The 22,567-nt window shown below is 39.9% G+C and overlaps 1 protein-coding gene across 1 annotated transcript in view; it reads right to left on the minus strand.

The window, feature by feature from the left end:
* The window catches only part of SEL1L (SEL1L adaptor subunit of SYVN1 ubiquitin ligase), a 77,836-nt gene that overhangs the window by 39,591 nt on the left and 15,678 nt on the right, over positions 1-22,567 (minus strand). Inside the window, exons 4-12 of the mRNA XM_006157115.3 lie at positions 18,219-18,386; positions 14,623-14,728; positions 13,406-13,418; positions 12,446-12,499; positions 12,278-12,337; positions 8,987-9,068; positions 7,570-7,724; positions 5,176-5,232; positions 612-680 (exon numbers count right to left, since the gene is read on the minus strand). Of these exons, the coding sequence (XP_006157177.1) occupies positions 612-680; positions 5,176-5,232; positions 7,570-7,724; positions 8,987-9,068; positions 12,278-12,337; positions 12,446-12,499; positions 13,406-13,418; positions 14,623-14,728; positions 18,219-18,386 (764 nt within the window). The remainder of the gene's footprint in view (positions 1-611; positions 681-5,175; positions 5,233-7,569; positions 7,725-8,986; positions 9,069-12,277; positions 12,338-12,445; positions 12,500-13,405; positions 13,419-14,622; positions 14,729-18,218; positions 18,387-22,567) is intronic.

Raw genomic sequence — 22,567 nt, forward strand, 5'->3', positions numbered from 1 at the left:
GGTGGCATGGAGATTAAGGTAGCCGGATCCACCATGGCTGACTATGTGATTTGAGTCTTGGACGCAGTCATTTTAAAAAAGCTAGGGGCATGTGCATGTGTGCGCCCCAAATCCCAAGAAGAGAATGGAGAAGAGATTGCAGCATGGCCATCCCTTTGGGTGATGTTTTTTCAACTCTCCTCCTTTTCCGACAAACGTGTGTGCCCTGTGGCAAAAATATAAAAACAAAACAAAACAAAAAATAGAAAAGAAAAAGGTCTGCAGCTAAATTTCAACAAACTAATTTAGTATGGAAAGGAACAGGCAACTGGAACAATCTTAGAAACTGCACAGCAAAAAAAGTTCCTCATTATTACATATAACAAATGAAAAGCAGGAGCTCAGACAATGATAGTTAATTTCAATGAAGAATTAACACAGGAATGAGTAAATGTTATGGTATGCTTAAGTTGCCTAAGAAAATGCCTCAGAGTAGCACTTAAGATGAGATATAATGCCTTGCGCTGGAAATTTCCAATTTATCTTTGGTCAACTGTAGATCCCAAATACAGTATGTGCTTACTATGCAAACACCTCGTTATTATGCAATATGTTCACAAGATATACAGTACCTTTCCCAAGAAGGCCATGGCATGTGAATTACCAGCATTAGCTGCTAAATTGAAGTAGTCAAATGCTCTCTGTGAAAAAAGGAATTAATTAAAATCATTAGTGTTAACAGAATCTGCCCTTGGCTTTTAGCAAAAATAATTATTTCCGAACATTAAATAAATCTTGTTATGATGCAGTGGCTTTAAAAACAAGATGCCAGTTATCAATATTTCAACATAAAAATCAGTACATTCAGAAGTTTTATTTAATCAAGCAGCTGTATTAAGTTACCATATATTATGAAGCCATCTCATAGTTACAATTGAAAAAAAAAAGTCTTGTGTTTCCTAAACTTAGGAGTCAAGAAGAGGTCTGTTATTTGCAGGCAAAGTGAACATCAAGCTGCTTAAAAGACATCTAAGTGAATATTCTTTTGTCTACTCTCTATTGGTAAACTGTAAAAAAGAAAAAGTTAAGTCTTTAAAATGCATGGAGCATATATTCACAGTTCTCTTAGAAAATAAAATTTGTCGTAGAAAAACTCTTAATTCTACTTAAAGTTATACAACTAAACACACTGGCATCTGTGGAAATCCATTATCAGTTCTCTCAAGTGCACTCCCCCATCTTTGTTAAGGACCTTGTTATCACTGCTTATTCCTTCCTTCTGTTGCTGACTTAACTTCTTCATTCTCCCTCAAGTGCATCTAGGTAATATCTTATTGTTGTATTTTATTATTTTTTAAAAACTTTATTTTCTTCTGAAATTATTTTATTTAACTTTATTTTAATTTTGACCAGAGAGGGACAGAGTGAGTTAGAGAGAGAAATAGAGAGAGAGCAAGTGAACAAGAGAGAGAGAGAGAGAGAAAGTAAGAGAGAAGGCGAGCAGCCAGGTCCAGGACTTGAAACATGGTCAGTCGTGTGGAAGTCCAGCACCCTTAACCACCATGCCACCTGCTGGCCCCAGTAATAGCCTATTATTAAAGAACAAAACCAAACATGTTAAGACTTAGTTCTCCTTTGACATCCCATTTCTCTCCAATGACTTATTAAGCACCTTTCTTCACAGCCAACCTTCCCTAATAAATTGTCCACAAACACTCTCATTCGCTCTACAAACTTTTTTTTTAAAAAAATCTTTCTTTTTTCCAGGAGTGAAAGAGAGACAAAGACAGACACAGAGGACAGGCACTCCCTAAAGGGTCTTTCATGCAATGATCCACCCTCGGCCTCAGCCAGCCTCAAATTCTGGGCACACGCATGCTTAGTGCATCCAGGGAAGCTTCCAGATACAAAACTGGAACCCTCCCATATGGTTCAGCCTCATGGTATTGTTATCACAGCAGTACCTTCCAGCCTCTACAATCAAGTCTTAACTGGCTTCCATATGTACTACTTCAGAAATACAGATTAGACACCAATGACCTTCGTATTGCCAATAAAGTTTTTCTCTCATCTCACTCCACTTCTCTCTCAGCATCTGGTATGGTTTACCACACCGCACTTCCTAAAAGACTCCTTTCAGCTTGGTTACCACAATGCCATTTTCTCCTGGTTTCTTTCCTAACTTTCTACATGTGACATCTGAGTCTCATTTATTGATTCCTACTCTACCAGCTCACTTCTAAAGATGAAAGTTCTTCAGGGGTCCATTGTAGGCTCCATTCTCACTTTGTATTTTCTAGTTAACCTACCCATTCTCATGGCTTCATGTAGCCTTAGAAGATGGCAACTCCTACACTTACATGTTTAGCTCCAAATCAGTCTGTTCAACTATTTCTGAACATTTCATTTACTGCTCGAACATATTTCTGCAAACTCTGCTCCTTGACCCCAACTTGCTTCTTCTCCAGTATCTCAGTTTAAGTTAAAAGAAATACACTCTATTGGTTGCTCAAGGTATCTGTCCCCTTCGTCTTCATATCCAATCTATCATTAAAATGTTACCTTTATCACCAAAAATATCTTGAATCCACCTATCCTCCTTTACAACAGTTCTAGTCCAAAGTACATTCTCTCTTAACTGAATGTCTAGAATCCTCCCCTCTCATCTGCCTGCTTGGGGGTCTTCTAATTTATTCTCGGTACTGCTGCCAAGACCATTGGTTTTAAAACTGAACACGCTGGTCCCTGTAGCCTTAGTGTGTTGCAGGGATACACTGAGACCAGGCACTGCATCTCTCAGCACCTAGCTCTCTGCATCATGGGTGTAACAGCCACGTTCCTGTCTCAAAGTCAATGTACACACTAGTCTTTTTGCCCTGAAGGGATCTTACTTCTAAAGTCAACTTAAATGTCATCTAGTTCTCCTTGGAGAAGTGTTCTCTGATAAACTTGTAGCGTCGGCCCATTAACTAATAATAATTATTGTGTCCTTTACTTCTCTTTGCAGTAATAATCACAACTGATTACATATTTTTTGACATGAAAAACATCCTTATTAAACTTGAAGCTCTGTAAGACAAAGATCAAAGCTGTTTTATCCAATGCTGCATCCTGAATGCCTATCAATGGACGGCACACAGTAGGTACTAAAATATTTGCTGAATCAATGCAATTATGTATTGGAAAAGCCTTTTCTTTTTCTTTTTTTTTTTTTAAGAGAGATTTTTGCTATAGGGAGTGTGCACTTGCTGGATAGACAGAGACACAAAGCAAGAAATCACCCCTGGGGAGATGCCACACCACAATCCCTTCTCCTCTATTCTCCTCTCGGGATCTTGTATACGCATGTACTTGTGCCTGGCATGAGTTTTTTAAGTTGCTGGGTCCAGGACTCAAACTGCAGTCTACTGTGGGAGTCCAGTGACAACCATTACACCATATGCTGGTCCTGGAAAAGCCTTTTTTTTCCTTGAGACTGGTGAAATAATTCATCACTATGTAACTATTTTACAGGTAGGGACGATATAATACCAAGAATATTCCCAACTTGCTATACAAAAGATATCCAGTAAAATCTTATTTAGAATGAAGTTCTTCCCCTGAGAAGTATCTCAGGTTTATTAACTAGCTCATTTGGTTCTTCACTGGCCTAATGACATGCATTTTAATAACCTAGAGACAAAGAAAGCTGTAAAAAGTCACCCAAACAAAACCAAACACAAAAATCCACAGACATTTGGTACAGCAGTTTTACTGAAAAGTATATTGTTTCAATCTTTCTTTCTTTCTTTTTTTTTTTTTTTTTTGAGAGATTTTTGCTATAGGGCCTGTGTGCTCACCAGAGAGACAGAGAGAAACAGAGAAAGAAAGTGAGAAATCACCCCTCGGAGGATGGTCATGCTACAAGCCCTTCTCCTCCATTCTCCTCTGGGATCTTGGGCTGGGAGTTTTAAGCCACTGGGTCTGGGACTTGAACCGTGGTCGACTACGTGGGAGTCCAGTGACATAACCATTACACCATCTGCTGATCCCGCAATCTAATTCTTAAAGTGGATGGGATATGGTTTATGAAATAATCTTAATTAGAGTATTTAACTGCCATGGTAGAAAAATGGAATTTTATTAGTTTGAGAAACATTTACTGAGAACTTTCTATGCACAGGGCACTGACAGAGGCTGGGAATAAAGTTGCAAAAAAAGCATGCCCATGCTTTTAGATGCTAGATTCTAGTGGGGTAACAGCTGAGTTACATAATTACTTAATTTACAATGGATAAGGGACACACACAGTGCAGATTTTCAGACATTCTAGCAGTAGTACAGCTGACCCATCCCTCGAAGAGGGTTAAGGTCAGGGGAAACATGGCACAAGGTGAGGCTGAGTTCTAGAGGATGAATAGGAATTAGCTACATGAAGAAAACAGGTGGGATAGTCTTCACTCTAGAGAAAAGGACCAGCATTACAGAAGCCCTGCTAGTGGAAGGTTCTTGGTGTGTTCAGAAGTCTGAGAAAAGGTTCATGTGTCTGACTCTGAGAGCAGAGGAATGGCGAGCTAAACAGACTGTGCAAGGCCTTGGAGGGCATGTCAAGGTGATGGTGTTTAAGCTACCGAAAACTGCAAACTATTCAAGAATTTTTAAGCAGGAGAACCATACAACCCAATGTGCAGTTTATGAGATAGGCTGGTGCTTAGGAAATGCAGGTAGTAGAGGACTCTCGCAAGTGACAGATGTAGTAATGGAAAGAAGGGACAGGATGAGTGATATTTAGGACAGAAAGCAGACAAAACTTGATCAGATGTAGATCAAACTGCAATAGCTGTATGATCCTAATGTCTCACGAACACCACAAAAATTTCCTCAGTTCTATAAAATATTTCCTAATAGGTATTTTAAGACATACCTTCTATCACCTACTTACAGAAAACCAACAGTATCTATTACAATTTTGGGAAATGGTCCCAAATATTGGTAATTTTGTTTTAGAAGTAACAAAATCTTCCACACCACTCTAAGGTATATTCATATTTTTATTCTTCAGCTTCCCCAGGGATTAGTTAGACTTTGAAAGCTCGTTTGTGGTGAGTGTTTAAGTAACATGAGCTTGATACCATCATCCATTTAGCAAGAAATACATCACGAGAGTCATCTCTTGCTACAACATGAAGTGCAAAGCCCTAGGAATGGGGCAGTTACCTGATGGTTTTGTTCTACTCCGCGCCCTCCATGCAGATGTAGTTGTCCCAGACCAACCTGAAAAGTAACAAAAACAAGGCCAAAGTAAGTGGTGACATCTGGCACATTAAAATCAAAAGCAGCAGCGTTTCAGTGATAAAAAGCTATCTGCTCATGACTCAGAAAGTATAAGATTTGGTCTTAATTCCTAAAGATATTACTCTAATTAATCTAAAATTAGAAAAAAATCTATAATCATATGCTTTTAAGTAGAATGTGTTGTTCTGAGAGGCCAGACAGTGACGTGGCAGTAAAACGCAATGCTCGGCAAGACTGGCTCACACTGGAAGGGTTCCAGGTTTACACTGAGAGACCTCCCTAGATACACTGGGAGTGCAACTGCCCACGATCCAGGGCTAATGATGGGTGGATTGTGGCATTAAAATCCTGTTGAAGGTGCTGTCTTTGCCTCTTTCTCTCTTGCTCATGGAAGAAAATAAACTTAATTTGTCTCCACTGAACCTGGTCTAAAGGAAATACTAAAGGGTGTTCTTCGGGCAGAAGGAAAATTATCCGGAGAAGCTTAAAGATGCAGTAAGAAATTTACAAAGAAAAAGTAAATTTGTGAGTAAATATAAAGTAATATGGACTGTATAAATGAAAATATCTTATTAAATAGAAGCAAAACACACACAGAGTACCTAAGGTCTCTGCTTTATCTTGGACATGGTAGAAGTGCTCATTCAGACCAGACTTCAGTAAGTCAAGAACTCATGCTGCTGTGGTGTCTTGCTCACCATGAGAAGGGTAATGAAAGCAGGACTACCTTTCATGCTAGTACAGAGGGAGAGAGGTAAGAGCAAAAGGCACTCAAACCAAAAGGGCAGGAAAGGAGAGAAAGAAGAACATGGGAAAGCAAGACAGAAAGCAAGCAGACAGAAAACCGAAACCAAAATATATCTTTATGGGGCCCAGCAGTTAGCGTAATGGCTATGTTGCTGGACTCCCACGTAGTCGACCTCAGTTCGCGTCCTGGACCCAGTGGCTTACAACTCACGCCAGGCATGTGTGCGTGCGTGCCTAAGATCCCGAGAGGAGAATGGAGGCGAAGGGATTGCATTGTGGCCATCTCCCCTGGGGGGTGATTTCTTGCTTTCTGTCTCTCTGTCTCTCTCTGTCTGTCCGGCGAGCACACGTGCCCTATAGTGAAAACCTCTCAAAGATATATATATATATATCTATATCTATCTATCTATATATATATATATATATCTGTATGTAAAAGATGTTTAACTGGACAAGATAACTTTATTATTTACCGCCTCCGTTTCCAGTTTACAAGCAAGGGTGCAGAAATGACCCTCTGGGGACCAGCACTTAGCGTAATGGCTATGTCGCTGGACTCCCACGTAGTCGACCGTGGTTCGCGTCCTGGACCCAGTGGCTTACAACTCACGCCAGGCATGTGTGCGTGCGTGCCTAAGATCCCGAGAGGAGAATGGAGGCGAAGGGATTGCATTGTGGCCATCTCCCCTGGGGGGTGATTTCTTGCTTTCTGTCTCTCTGTCTCTCTCTGTCTGTCCGGCGAGCACACGTGCCCTATAGTGAAAACCTCTCAAAGATATATATATATATATCTATATCTATCTATCTATATATATATATATATATCTGTATGTAAAAGATGTTTAACTGGACAAGATAACTTTATTATAATTTTCATGAGTTTAGATTTAGATTCACTATTTTTCTTCTTCAATTTAAGTTCCTTTTTGTTAGTGATCAAACTAATTGTTCTTAGTAAGTACTTACTGCTCATCTCTCTATTCTAACTCAGAACTGCAAATATAATTTAAAAAAAGATAGATGTTAAAGTTCTTTTTAGTATCTCTTTCTCTCTCTAACACACACACACACATATGCTCTACAGGATATCATAAAATTTACACTAAGCAAGCTTACTTCTAGTCTTGACTTGAGGAAATTACGATCGAAGGTGAGCAAAGAAACGTGAACAGTAAATAGCTCTGAAGAGTATTCGATAGCCAAATATTCCAGAACTTCTTGTTTAGAGAAAGAGTTTTCATCATTGATGACTCCATAAGAGGCTTTATCGTCAGTATTAATGCTGGTTGATCCAAGTGGTGGTTTTCAAGTAGGGTACACAAGAGAGCCACCCAGTCAGGTTTTAGGAACTATCAATGTCTCAGCCTCAGAGCCCAGATGAGCCCAAATGACATCTTTTGACAGTGTAGGCCTCATGGTACAGTTTAATGCTCCTCAAATGATTCTAATATGTGGCTGACAATTGCTCAGGACAATGAAATATTACTTACAGATGGAAGTACTTGTCTCCTTTCCCCAAGATAGAAATACACAATGCAGTAAAATATTCCCAGACATTTAAACACATACCTGTGCTTGTACATCACCCTTTTCTGCTAAGAATTGGTAATACTGAATCAAATCTTCTTCTAGCATTCCACTGTTCATTCCTGGATTTTCCACTTCATCTGGCAGCCGTATTCTCTGTACTACTGAGCCTCCTGTCAGCGAGATATCACTAGCGACTGAAATAGGGGACAAAGTGATAACATGGAGGAACATCAGAAGCATTGTTCCACAGAGAGAAGTATATCTAGCTGCTGTGTGTTGACAGACACGAGGTTAAAGGACACTTTCTACAATAGTCTATAGATCACAAAATGGTAATCTACTCACAAATCAGACTTTTCCCGGGAACCAGCAGTTAGAGTAATGGCTATGTCGCTGGATTCCCACGTAGTTGACTGCGGTTTGCATCCTGGCCCCAGTGGCTTAAAAAAAACTCACGCCGGGCGCGTGTGCGTGTGTGACCAAGATCCCGAGAGGAGAATGGAGGAGAGGGGATTGTGGTGTGACCATCCCCCCTGGGGGGTGATTTCTCACTTTCTGTCTCTATGTCTCTCTCTGTCTGGCGAGCGTATATGCCCTATAGCAAAAACTTCTCAAAAAAAAAAAAAATCAGGCTTTTCCCACAAAATCTTGAAGGAATGGAATTAAGCAAAGAAAAATTAAAGAAAAAAGTATTTCTAATGAACTAGCATAAAGATAAGTCCACTTAAGACAGTCATTCACAGTATTTCAAATAGTACAATAAAAAGAGATGTTGGGCCAACTGGAAGGCCCAGTGGTTAAGGGGAATTAGCTCCCACATGGCAGACCCTGGTTGGAATCCCAGCCCTAGTGACTTGAAAAACATGCCAGGTGCATGTGTGTATATGCCCCAAATCTGGACAAAATGAGGAAATGAAGAAGGGATTGCAGTGTGATTGCACCCCACTGGGGAATACTTCTCCCCTCTTCCTTTCTCTTTTTTTGGGTAAGTGAACACCTACACTGGCAATTAAAAAAAAATAATGTTGTAATGGTATGAATGTGTTCCCCAAAAGTTCAGGTGTTGCAAACCTAATCCCCCTGGACGGTATTGAGAAATGAGACCTTTTAAGAGGTGATTAGGTGACAAGGACTCTGCCCTCATGAATGGTGATTAATGTCATTATCCTGGGAGAGGGTTCCTGATAAAAATCATGAGTTCAGCCCCTCCCTCTCTTGCTCTCTGTCTCACATGCTGGCTTTGACCCTTCTGACTTCTACCATTAAATGACCCTTGCCAGATGCTGTCATGTACTTGAACTTCCAATTTCCAGAACCTCTAGCCAAATAAACTTTTCTCTATAAAATATCTAGTCTGTGGTATCCTACAATAGCAGCAAGAAACAAAGATAAATAGATACATTAAAATTAACTCCATTTTTTTTTCCCCTGAAAGGTCAAAGAGAAAAATATATACCATGATTGGCAACAAGACGATAATGAGTCAGGGCAGATTCACAACTCTGGAGGACACCGATGCCAGCCCAGTACCGGTAACCCTGCAAAACAGCTTCAAGTGAGAAGACAGCAGATTCACATAATTAAGTGGCATTCTTTGGAATAAAGCTAACCATACTCAGAATGCATTTTGCTGTCCTTTGACCAAGTACACTAATACCTAATTTACTCTGAGTCTTACGTTCCGAGGTAATTTATTTAGCAACTTCGACAAGCAGACTATAGCTAAGAACTAGGAAATAAAGAATTAAGTTCCTAGAGCAATCGAAATAGAGGTCATGAATTTTGTGTCAAATGTATTTCACCCTTATGAGGAAATATATTCTTGCTTAGAACCAATTTTATCTTATTTTATACACAATTTTAACAAGATTGAGTTAATCTTTCAAAATAGAATTAGTAACAAATTAGCAAAATAGAAAAGACATGAGACTACTGGAATTAAGCACAGTAATGCTAGCAATAAATAATTTCAGAATAAGTGTGAAGATAGCTAATTATAAAAAACATAAAACAGAAAGAGATCTCAGGAATCATTCTTTTTAAAATTTATTATTATTATTTTGAGAGGTTTTTGCTATAGGGCACGTGCACTCACCAGAAAGACAGAGAGATGGAAAACGAGAAATCACCCCCCAGGGGGGATGGCCACACCGCAGTCCCTTTTCCTCCATTCTCCTCTCAGGATCTTGGGCAGGCATGCACATGTACCCAGTGTGAGTTCAAATAACTAGATCCAGGACTCAAACCACGGTTGACTACATGGGAGTCTAGCGACATAGTCATTATGCCAACTGCTGGTCCCGAGATCTCAGGAATCATTCTGACATATTAAAAATCATTACAAATAACTTGATAAACTTTAACAACCCTAAAGTCACTGCTGTGTAATCAATCATATGCTTAATAGTTAATTTTCTTATTCTGTCACTATTTAGAAAGTGACACTATTGGAGCCAGCAGGTGGCATGGTGGTTAAGGCACTAGATTCCCAGGCTGTGGACCACGGTTCAATTCTGGACCTAGCAGTTTGAAAATCACGCCAAATGAATATGCGTGCATGCCCAAAATCTAGACAGGAAAATGGAAGAGAAGGGAGTGTAGCATGGCCATCTCCCCTGGAGGCTGATTTCTCACTTTCCCTCTGTTGTCTATCTCTCTTCTGCAAGTGCACACATGCTATGGCAAAAGCATTACCAAAAAAAAAAAAAAAAGACTATTTTCGGGTCATAAGGAAAGTCATAAAGCATTTTTTGCATAGAAAAATATGTCATGATTTTCCTGACAACGTAATACATTGGTAAAAAAGTTTTTTTAAAATTATTTTAACTTTATTTATTTTAATTTGACCACAGAGGCACAGAGTGAGAGAAAGAGAGAGAGGGACAGTGAGAAAGCAAGCCACCAGGACTGGGACTCAAACTGTGGTTGGCTATGTGGGAGTCCAGTACCCTCAACACTGCTGGGCCCGCAAAAATAATTTTTAAAAAATTCTATCAGGGGATTAGCAGATAGAGTAATGGTTACATCACTGGACTCCCACGTAGTTGACCATGGTTCAAGTCCTAGACTTGGCGGCTTGAAACTCATGCCAAGCGCATGTATGTGTGTGCCCAAAAATCCAAAGAAGAAAATGGAGGAGAAGGGACTGTGGTGTGGTCATCCACCTCGAGGAGGTGATTTCTCACTTTCTGTTACTCTGTCTCTCTGTCTTTCTGGTGAAGCACATGCACCCTATAGCAAAACTAAAAAATTTCTATCAAAAGTATTTGGCTCAAGTGCAGTGTTACTTACACAGCATCATACTGCAAGGGTTTCCTTGATCTCCACTGTCTAGGTAAAAGCTGAGTATGATATTCTATCTTATATTTGGCATGGCAATGATAAATATCTCCCCACCCCCCCAAAAATATATATCTATATTTAGAGGTTTTTGCTATAGGGCGCATGTGCTTGCCAGACAGAGAGAGAGACAGAAAGCGAGAAATCACCCCCCAGGGGGGATGGCCACACCGCAATCCCTTCTCCTCCGTTCTCCTCTCGGGATCTTGGGTACACACGCACACGCGCCTGGCGTGAGTTTAAGCCACCAGGTCCAGGACTCAAACTGCGGTTGCCTACGTGGGAGTCCAGCGACATAGCCATTACGCTATATGCTGGTCCCCCCCAAATATATTTTGAATGTATATGCATAAAATTATCTATGACCCATCCAGCTGACCAGAAAACTAAATTTCCTTCTTTGTTAGGCCTGATATCCTATCAATGAATAAGGCTGTAGACCCTTTCCAGATTTTGGATAGATTTCTCTGCTTTCAGTCTAATTTCTACTCAGTCTATAAGAATAAACTTAATAAATTTATTTGAAACAGAGTAACATGAGTCAGAGATCATGTGCCTTATCCAGAATCAACTTATAAAGCTCAGATTACACCCTTTAGCAGAAAACAATTTGGTGAAAAATTCTCAATTCACTACTAAGCCATTTAGGAAATCAATGATGGGGCCAGCAGGTGGCATAGTGATTAAAGGTGCTGGACTCCCACATGGCCAACCGCAGTTCGAGTCCTGGACCTTGTGGCTTGCTTTCTTATTTTCCCTCTTTTTCTGTCTCGTACTGGTTAAATTTAAAAATAATAACGAATGAAATTAGACAAACTCTTAAAAAACACAAAAAATTAATGCTATCAGATAACAAATAAGAGATACTCTTATTTTCATTCATGAGACTTTTTTTTGTATAGTATACGCTTAATTTAAATGCAAAACCTATGATAATCCTATCTAAAAATTGATTCTGAAAAATAATTCTAACTCAGAGAAAGTAAGAAGAGTCATTTACTTGGGACCAGCAGATGGCATAATGGCTACATTGCTGGACTCCCATGTAGGTGACTGCGGGTTCGAATCCTGGATCTAGTGGCTTAACCACAAGCCAGATGAGTGTGTGTGCATGCCCAAGATCCTGAGAAGAGAATGGAGGAAAAGGGGTGGCAGCGTGGCCATCCCCCCAGGGGTGATTTCTCACTTTCTGTCTCTGTCGTTCTGGCAAGTGCATGTGCCTTATAGCAAAAACCTCTCCAGAAAAAAAAAAAAAAAAAAAAGAATTTTGAAGTTGTTCAATTGAATATTTAGTCTAATTAATTAATGAAAACAAATTTCAATCATAAAGACTGGAAAAGTTATGTACATTATAAACCACAAATTCTCTGCCACTCAGTATTATTAATTTTCTATTATTAAGTCTTACCAAAACCATGTGGGCTATTAGATTGCCTCCAAGAGCTACAAAATTATAATACACCAGGGCCTGTGAAAGAAAAAAAATGCTTAACAGAACATAAGCACATATTTATTCAACTCACAAATATTGTAATATATATGTATTGTAATATATGATAAACTTTCAATAGTTTACCTTTGCCTGACTTGAATTAACACCAAGTCCAGAGGCATATAGAAAGCCAAGAGCCTGAAATAAAATAATAAAGATAAGAATTCTTTTTGTGAAAACTCACCCAAGACAGACACAACTTTATGCGTGATGAAAAGATGCAAGAATATTTTAATATTAAAAGATTGGAATGCAAGGGGACCAGCAGCTGGTGTAATGGCTATGTCACTGGACTCCCAAGTAGTTGACTGCAGTTCGCATCCCGGACCCAATGGCTTAAACTCACGCTGTGTGTGTGTGTGTGTGTAGTGTGTGTGTGTGTGTGTGTGTATGTGTGTGTGTGCGTGCCCAAGATCCTGAGAGGAGAATGGAGGAGAAGGGACTGCAGAGTGGCTATCCCCCCTGGAGGGGTGATTTCTTGCTTTCTGTTTCTCTGTCTCTCTTTCTGGCAAGCACACGTGACCTATAGCAAAAACGTCTCAAAAAAAATATATATATATACATACATACATATGTATGTGTATATATATATTACCAGGACTGGCAGGTGGCATAGTGATTAGGGTGCTGGACTCTCACACAGCCAATCCCAGTTTCAGTCTTGGACCTGGTGGCTTGTTTTCTCACTTTGTCTCTCTCTAGTGAAATTAAATAAATAAATAAATTTAGGTTTTTTCGTTATAGGGCGTGTGCGCTCACCGTGGTGATAGTAAATGTTATGTTGAGAGCACTTACACTGAAGGCGCTAGCCTAATGCCAGGCATCTAATCCATTCCAGGCTCTCTTGCATTCTTTTTAGAATCCCACTGCTACCGTTACAGTCATCTTCATTTAGTGAATTATAATGAAGATTGGGACTGGGGAACCAAACACCAACAGGAATAGGAATAGTAGTACCAATTGAACATTACTGATTGTATTTCTGTATACTTAAATATAGAAAATAAGCTGAGAAACTGTTAAGATATACTCTAACCTGCTAACCTGACCAATATAACTTTATAATGAGATGGATGACCATTTAGAATACTCAGTTTTAGGAGTTCTGGTCTGGAACACAGTGGCAGGACGAGAAATGGCTTCTCTCTCTACTCCTGTCCTGCAGTCTACCTTTTACCCATGTGTTAGGCTCGTCTTCCAGCACATTGCTAAGCACATAGTAGTGACTCAGTAAATGTGGAAGGGTAAGATAAAGATATATATATATATATTTTTTTTTTTAGAGGTTTTCGCTATAGGGCGTGTGTGCTCACCAGACAGACAGAGAGACAGAGAGACAGAAAGCGAGAAATCACCCCCCAGGGGGGATGGTCACGCCACAATCCCTTCTCCATTCTCCTCTCGGGATCTTGGGCACGCACGTGCATGCGCCCGGCGTGAGTTCTAAGCCACCGGGTCTGGGACGCGAACCGCGGTCGACTACATGGGAATCCAGCGACATAGCCATTACGCTAACTGCTGGTTCCCAACATATATGCTTTTCTTCTGCTATAAAATCTCACTGATATCTCGTTTCTACTAGAAATGAGTCATATTACTTATGGTGAAAACATCCTGGTTCCTTTCTTTTTTTTTTTCCACAAGGCACTGGTCCTCCCTGCTATTCTAATATCCTTGAATATCCTATCTACATTTATAGTAATTCTAAACACTTCTATTAAGAAAGCTAACTTGATTTCCATAAGAAACTAATAATATGATGGTGTTCAGTATATCACCACTAAATAATCCAATAAAAACCATGCAATTCTCTTTATAAATTACTGCAGATTATAATGAAAGTCAGTTGAAATTAAAAGGAAATCGAATGTTAGAATAACTTATTTCATATTCTTTTCACATATAAATTTCTAAATTCCAGTAAAAATTATAAAGCCAAAATGAATAACACATCAGACCAAAATTCCTTTTGTTTATGAATTGTGAATTCTGGATAGTATATGCATTCTTAGTTCTTAGGAAAATATCACAACTTTAGTCACTCATTTCCACTGTTTATTCTTGTGGTATTTATAACCTTTTTATCTTACAAACAAAAATATGATAAAAGCAACGCTCACAAATCTTATCAAGTTTTCTTGTAATGGAATGTAAGGAATCTTCTGTGTTTCTGGTAGTCATTTTAGAGAAAATAAGGATGTAGGTATGTATCTCAGTAATGATCTATCTTGGGGGAGGAAGGGACTGACAGTGCTACCTACTCTCTTTTCTGGCTTTTCTTATTGCTTCCATTGAGGATTTTCATCCCAGTCTGATACATCATTTCTGCTTCCTGCATTTGCCTTCTTTGAGCAGCCTCCTCTTCAGCTAAGAGAAAAAAAAAATGTATCAGATGCATTTAAGCAGACTTTAATCCTATACCGATTGGTAATTGAATATCAATATTTATTCTTTCTTTTGAGTAGTCATACAAACACAATGCATGTTCTTCCATTATTTCTAAATAATACTCACAGAAAACTTGGTGTTTTTTTTTTTTTTTTTAGAGAGTTTTTGCTATAGGGCACGTGTGCTCGCCAGAAAGACAGACTTTTTTTTTTTTTTTAGAGAGGTTTTTGCTATAGGGCACGTGTGCTCGCCAGAAAGACAGACACAGACAGAAAGTGAGAAATCACCCCCCTGGGAGGATTGCCAGGCAGCAATCCCTTTTCCTCCATTCTCGTAGGATCTTGGGCATGCACACATACATGCCCAGCATGAGTTTACGCCACTGGCTCTGGGACTCAAACCGTGGTCAGCCACATGGGAGTCCAGTGATGCAGCCATTATGCCATATGCTGGTCCAAACACTTGGTTTAAGTGTGGGTTTTCCTGACACAAGGATAAGATTTAAAAGAAATTAAACTTGGGGGTTAGGTGGCGATGCAATGGTAAAACATGATGTTCTGCCAGACGGACCCACCGGGAAGGTTGCCAGCTTGTGTCCAGAGACCTCCCTGAATCTGTCAAGTACGTGTGTGCTCATGATCTGAGCTGGCTGAGTCTGGGGGTTGGATGGTGTTATCAAGATCCTGTTGGGAGTGGTGTATCTCTGACACTTACTCTGTCTTCTACTCACTGGAACAAATAAACTTAAAAAAAAAATTCACTGAAATAACGTTGTTTTAGAGAAAGCAATACTGAACTGACTTTGGAGGGTACTTCTCTGTTAATAATGAAAAAATTTTTTTTGAGTTTTGCCAGAGAGAATGTGCTCTCCCTGTAGAGACAAAAAGAAGAGAAGGGGGGAGGGAGAGAGCGGGAGAAAGAGCGAGAGAGGGGGAGGGAGGGAGTGAGTGAGAACCCCCAGGGAAACGGTTATGTTGCGATCTCTTCTCCATTTCTTCCTCCTTTCAGGATTTTGGGCATACATGCACATGCACCAGGCTTGTTTTTCAAGCCATGAGGCCCAGGATGTGAACCATACAGTTGACCATGTGGAATCCAGCCACATTTACTACCACTGGGTAGTCCCAAATATTTTTACATTTAAAAAATTACTAACACTGGGGTCAGTAGATGGCATGGTGGTTAAGGCACTGGCCTCCCACAAGACCGACCATGGTTTGAGTCCCAGATTTGGTGGCTTGCTTTCTCACTTTCTATCTCTTTCTGGTTAAGTTAAAAATAAATACCAAATAAAATTAATTAAATAAAATCTTTTGGAAAAATTACTAACATCTTTTAGTTTAAATTTATTTAAAAGTTAGTTAGATGAAGTAGAAAGTTAGTGATTTTTTTTAAAAAAGAGATGTTGCTAAAAGACAGGGTTCTTTGGACCAGCCATGGTGGTTAAGGTGCACTGACCTCCCACAAGCCCGACCATGGTTTGAGTCCCAGATTTGGTGGCTTGCTTTCTCACTTTCTATCTCTTTCTGGTTAAGTTAAAAATAAATACCAAATAAAATTAATTAAATAAAATCTTTTGAAAAATTACTAACATCTTTTAGCTTCAAATTACAATTTAAAATTGTAAAACTGCTAACCAAAAATTTCAGAATATATGCCAAAGTTAGCTAAAAACAGAGAAGGACATTAGATAACAGTAGTCAGAAAAGTACTTTAGTACCGAGGCAGTAGTCCGAGGCCACTTTACTCCTGTATTAATAAGAAATTAATTATATAACAAAAATTAGTAATTCATTTTTACAAATACAGTTTCTATTTAATGTTGAAGTTCATCAACTTTTTCACACTCACTGATGTAATACAGAAAACCTCATAACTGTTAGATTTTTCAAAATTTATTTTGCTATCAAACAACATTTTTAATAGAAGTCTAGGATGCATACAAAGACATGAATATTTCATAGGACCAATATAGAACTAGACATTCCTATAATAAAAACAAACACAATAACTGAGTATTAAACTAGTGGCCTAATCACACAAGTCTATATCCAAAGATAGACCATATTTGATGTTAAAAGGATGCCCAAGTATTCTATCAGAGTTTTAATTCTGAAGATATTATTTGGCATTAAAGGGGGTATACTCAAGATTTTCTGTTGTTCTTTTACAGATAGAATGCTTTTTTTTCTTTTTTTTTGGGGGGGGGGATTTTGTTATAGGGCACGTGTGCTTGCCAGAGACAGAGAGAGACAGACAGAGAGAGCATGAAATCACCCCCAGTGGGGATGGCCATGCTGCACCCTTTCTCTCTCATTCTTCTCTTGGGATTTTGGGCACTCACACGTGAGTGCCTGGACTGAGTTTTAAGCTGCCGGGTCCAGGACTTGAACTGCAGTCTACTACATGGGAGTCCGGCAACAAAACCATTATGCCATCTGCTGGTCCCAGAAAGTTACTTTTCTGAACACATAGCTTGTCTGCAGAGGTTAGACCCTTTACACTGACATTTATATTGAGGATAAATATATTCTACTTGTTAATGTTACCTTAGTATAGCATATTTCACTAAAAGCATTGTCAAAAGGTATTTTTTCTTCTAATCACTATTAACCATCACCATAATGGTCTATCTCCTTTATTACTCTTTTTTTTTTTTTTTTTTTTTTTTTTTTGTGGTTATAGGATGTATGCATTTGCTGGCAACAGAGAAAGAGAAATGAGAAAGCACTTTCCGGGGTATGACCACATCACAATCCCTTCTCTTCCATTCTCCTCTCAGGAGTTTGGGCACACATGCACACACACCCAGCATGTCAGCATGTTTTGCAAGCTACTGGGTCTGGGACTTGAACCATAGAGTTGGCTATGTGGGATCCAACAACCTTAAATATCATGCTATCTGATGGTTCTCCTCAAAAAAAATAATTTTTTTTTTGAGAGGTTCTTGCTATCGGGTGCATGCACTCACCAGAAAGACAGAGACAGACAGAGAGACAGAAAGCAAGAGAAACACCCTCCAGGGGGGATGGCCACACCACAATCTCTTCTCCATTCTCCTCTCAGGATCTTGGGCATACATGCACACACATGCACCTGGTGTGAGTTTGAGCCACTAGGTCCAGGACTCCAACCACAGTCAACTACATGGGAGACCAGCAACATAGCCATTACGCTACATAAGTGCCCCCCTCAAATGTTTTATGTTAACTAATTTAGCAGCCTGCCCAAAAGGCTTAAGAACAACCTTTGCACACCAACTAAAAAACCACCTCTAAGTGAGACTGAAGCAAGCTGCCTGAACCACAGCCTGCAAATTTACATGACTCTGAAGTCCATTCTTCAAGGCTACTCCATCATCAACATTGGCCATTTCTTTATTAAGGTGAAAAAAGGAGGGCCAGGAAATGGCCTTAAAAATGCTGCCCTGGACAGAGAGCAATGTGGACGCGTCCTGAGCAGCACTTACTTTCGCAAAAGCCCCACTTTTCATCTGTCTTGTAGTCGTAGGAGGTGGCACACCACAGCCTGCCGTCTTCCCTCCCATCTGACGTACATTCGTCGTATTCCTTATCCAGAAAGAGGAAAGGGAAGTGGCAGGGCTCCCCGTGTGCCGTGCCTTCAATGGCAGTCAAAGCTGGAAAGACAAAAAATAAAAACCTAAACACCTCTGGTGTTTACGAATTCAATGCTATACATTTCGGGCATTCGAATTTGAAGGCAAAGCGACAGGATGTATGATTTATAAGAGGGAATGTAAAAGAAACAGCACCAATCATTGAGGTTAAGTCAACTTAGTGAGAATGGCTAGCTAACTACTATCTATATTTTGCACAGACTTTCTGAAATTCTTGATATAGATAACCCTAGAACATTTAAAAGGTCTAATGTAAAACTACTGCCCCACAAGTGAGCAAAAAATAAGGCGAAGTACAAGTGGATCAATTTCACTACTCAGTATGACTCTTTTTTCTAAATGCCCTAAATTGATTTCAATTCTATAAATTATACAAGAATGAGGTCTCTCCCCGACCCCCAGCAAAGTTAATCACTCACATACTCCTGTGTGACCCTACAGCATTTTATTATTTATCATATATACTGAGGTTATTTCTTTACTCTAGCTCCCACTAGACTTTGAGTTTGTTAAGGGACAGAGACCATATCTCTAATCTATGAAGGGAGTATCTCTTAGGTGCTGGGAATTATGCCAGGTGCTAGAAATGAAGTAAGCACAGGTCACTGCTATACAGAACTCACTGCCTAGCAAGTAAGAGAGAGATTAAACAAAATTGTGATAGATGTTACAAAAAGGAAAGCCTCCCCTGCCAGAAATTGAGGTTTAAATTAAACTAGACTTTGAGCTTTCTGTTTAGAAGGATTTAAATCTTTTTTTTTTTTTTTCCAGAGAGGTTTTTGCTATAGGGTGCATGCACTCGCCAGACAGAGAGAGACAGAGAGACAGAAAGTGAGAAATCACTCCCCAGGGGGGATGGTCACACCACAATCCCTTCTCTTCCATTCTCCTCTCGGGATCTTGGTCACGCACGCACATGCAGCCGGCATGAGATTTAAGCCACCGGGTCCGGGATGCGAACCGCGATTGACTACGTGGGAGTCCAGTGACATAGCCATTACGCTAACTGCTGGTCCCCATAGAAGGATTTAAATTTTCAAAGATGTCAAGGAATAGGGGTAGATAACAGGTGGCGACGTAGGTTGGGTAGAAGAATTGCAAGGGGAATTGTCTGTGTTAAGAATCAAATGAATGGCAAAGCAGCATGCAGAAGTCAGACTGGGGAGGTTCTTACTAAGTCTTTAAAAGGAGTTTGGACTTGTAACCTTAGAACAGTGCAAACTTACTGAAGAGCTTTAAGTATGAGTGATGTGCTCATACTTATTAAAAGAATGCTAGATGGAATGAAGGGCATGAGGGCTGGATGCAAGGTGACCAGGGTAAAGATGTGACAGAAGTCTGAGAGCCAGCTGTAACCTAGAGTGGGCAGTGGAATGAAAGGCATAGATATACTCAAGAGGTGCTAAGGCGGCAGACGTGGTGCCACTCTCTGACTAACTTTGCGGATCAGAAGAGGAGTGAAGGAAGACTCCCAGGTATTAGGCTTCAGATGTGCATAGAAAAGACTAAAAAAGGAGTAAGACAGAAAACATTGAAGGGGGAGTAAGTTACTGGATAGGGATGAAGTAAGATCAGGAAAAGGCAACTTAAGCTTTGATACCACCACATTCAAGGTGAAGATGTCTTACACATCTTTTTGGTTGTAGCTAAAGAGAAAGTTCTACAGTATACAGACAGCACTTGAACTCAAGGGTATGGTATAAAATGTTGAGTGAGAGGTATACGAGAAGACCAGAGGGCCAGGACTAAGCTGAGAAGCTCACATGGAAGGCTTGGATATATGACAGTGTCTGCTGGTCACTTTTTTGTTTTCTTTTTCTTTTTCTTTTTTTTTTTTTAGTTTTGCTAAAGGATGCATGCACTCACCAGAAACAGAGAGAGACAAAGAGGGAAAGTGAGAACTCATCCCCCTAGGGAAGATAGCCACGCTACAATCCCTTCTGCTCTCAGGATTTTGGCCGTGTACATACACGCCTGGTGTGACTTTTTTTTGAGAAGTTTTTGCTATAGGGCATGTGTATTCGCCAGAAAGACAGAGACAGAAAGAAAGCAAGAAATCATCCCCCCCCCAAGGGGGGATGGCCATGCTGCAATCCCTTCTCCTCCATTCTCCTCTCAGAATCTTGGGCATACACACAAATGCACCTGGAGTGAGTTTAAGCTACCAGGTCTGGGACTTGAACCAGGTCGACTACACGGGAATCCAATGACATAGCCATTATGCCATCTGCTGGTTCGCTGGCATGACGTTTAAGCCATCAGGTCTGGGACTCAAACCATGCAGCCAGCCATGTGAGATCCGGCCATCCTACCTTCTTTATCATGGCCCTGTTCACAGGTCACTCTTACACAGAGAATTAAATTGGGCAGAGGAGCTCAGTGAAGAGCATAGGAATCCTACCATTTATTACCTCTGTGCTTAGAGCAAACTATTTAATGTTTCTTTCCCTTATTATTATTATTATTTTTTGGAGAGGTTTTCACTATAGGGCATGTGCGCTCGCCAGACAGACAGAGAGACAGAAAGCGAGAAATCACCCCCCAGGGGGGATGGCCACGCCGCAATCCCTTCTCCTCCATTTTCCTCTTGGGATCTTGGGCACGCACACACACGCGCCTGGCATGAGTTTTAAGCCACCAGGTCCAGGACACGAACCGCGGTTGACTACGTGGGAGTCCAGCGACATAGCCATTACGCTAACTGCTGGTTCCCCTATAAAATTATTTACAAATAATTCCCTTATATCCAAATAGGGATAACAGTCCTTACTATATAGGATTACTTGTAAAGACTAAGATAAAACATGTAAAGGACAATTCCCAGTTTCAAATCAATGATCACAGAGAAGAAATTCCTCATAACAGTGGTAATTTCAGTTAATAGTCTTCACATGGAAAAATTCTGCAACAATTTCAAAGTTATTCTCTTAAAAACCTCCACAAAAGCAGTATCAGTTTTAAAAACAAGGTAATCAATGCTCTGGTATAATGAAGTTGACTGGATAGGAAATTTAAATTTGTGATAGCTAGTAATAAAATCTAATACTTAAAATGAAAACAAAAAGGGACAGCAGGTGGTGTGGTAGTTAAGGCACCATACTCCCACATGGCCAACCATGGTTTGAGTTCCAGATCTGGTGGTTTGTTTTCTTACTTTTCCTCCCCCGCCTCCTGCTTCTCTGTTTTTCTCTGGTGAGCACATGCATCCCACAAATTAAAAGTAATAAAGTTAAATAATTCTTTTAAAAAAATGAAGTGAAAAATTCTGATACTAATTTTGCAGGTTCATGTAAAAACTCACATTTTTCTAGATAAAGAAACATATTTGATTCTATAATGACACAGTAGGGGCTGATGGTGGCAAATGGTAAAGTGTGATACCCTGCAAGACAGCCCACATGAGAAGGTTGCTGGTTTGTACTTTAAGACCTTCCCGAGTATGTTAGGCATGCGTGTGCCCATGCCCATGCCCTGTAACTGGCTGAGGCTGGGGTGGATCAGAGCATCAGGACCCTGGCAGAGGTTACCACATCTCCGTGTCTGTCTCTGCCTCTAATTCATGTTATAAACAAACTTAAAGTGCCAGTGGTGCAGGGCAAATAAAGTAGTATTTGCTGGTGCTGGGAAACATGTAATAGTAACTTTTTGGGAAAAATACCAATGTTATGTGTCCTGTTATGTGAACATACACTGTATTAAAGAAGGTAAAATGTATTTTTCAGAAGAAAAATGACATGTACCCACATGGAGAATGAACAAAACACAAGATCAGAGTTCACACAAAGCTCAGCTCTCTCTGTAAGAAGCAACTAATCAGTCTGAAGCAGAAAGAGAAGTAAACTCTGACTCAACTTGCCCAGAACAAAGTTTCCTGACAATCTGATGGCAGACACTGTCAACCATACAGAGTGAAACCTGCTTAGAAAACTGCTGTTTACTAGTAGCAAGTTCTCCAAAACAATGGCTTTAAGTGATAGTTCTTTGACTTGAAAAAGGCTTCTTTATAGAAGAGACAGAGTGCTCTTCTATAAAGATGGTTTCCTAAAGGAGTCTCCTTGGCAAAATAATTTCTTATAAAAACCAAATCAAACAAATAACCAAAAAGGTCTGTTCATTCAAGTTGTTGCAGGAAGCTGTTTCTTTTATTCCCATCTTCTGTTTAATCCGATTGCTAACTAGGT

Source organism: Tupaia chinensis, unplaced genomic scaffold (assembly GCF_000334495.1).
Source record: "Tupaia chinensis unplaced genomic scaffold, TupChi_1.0 Scaffold000528_1, whole genome shotgun sequence".
Lineage (NCBI taxonomy): Eukaryota > Metazoa > Chordata > Mammalia > Scandentia > Tupaiidae > Tupaia > Tupaia belangeri.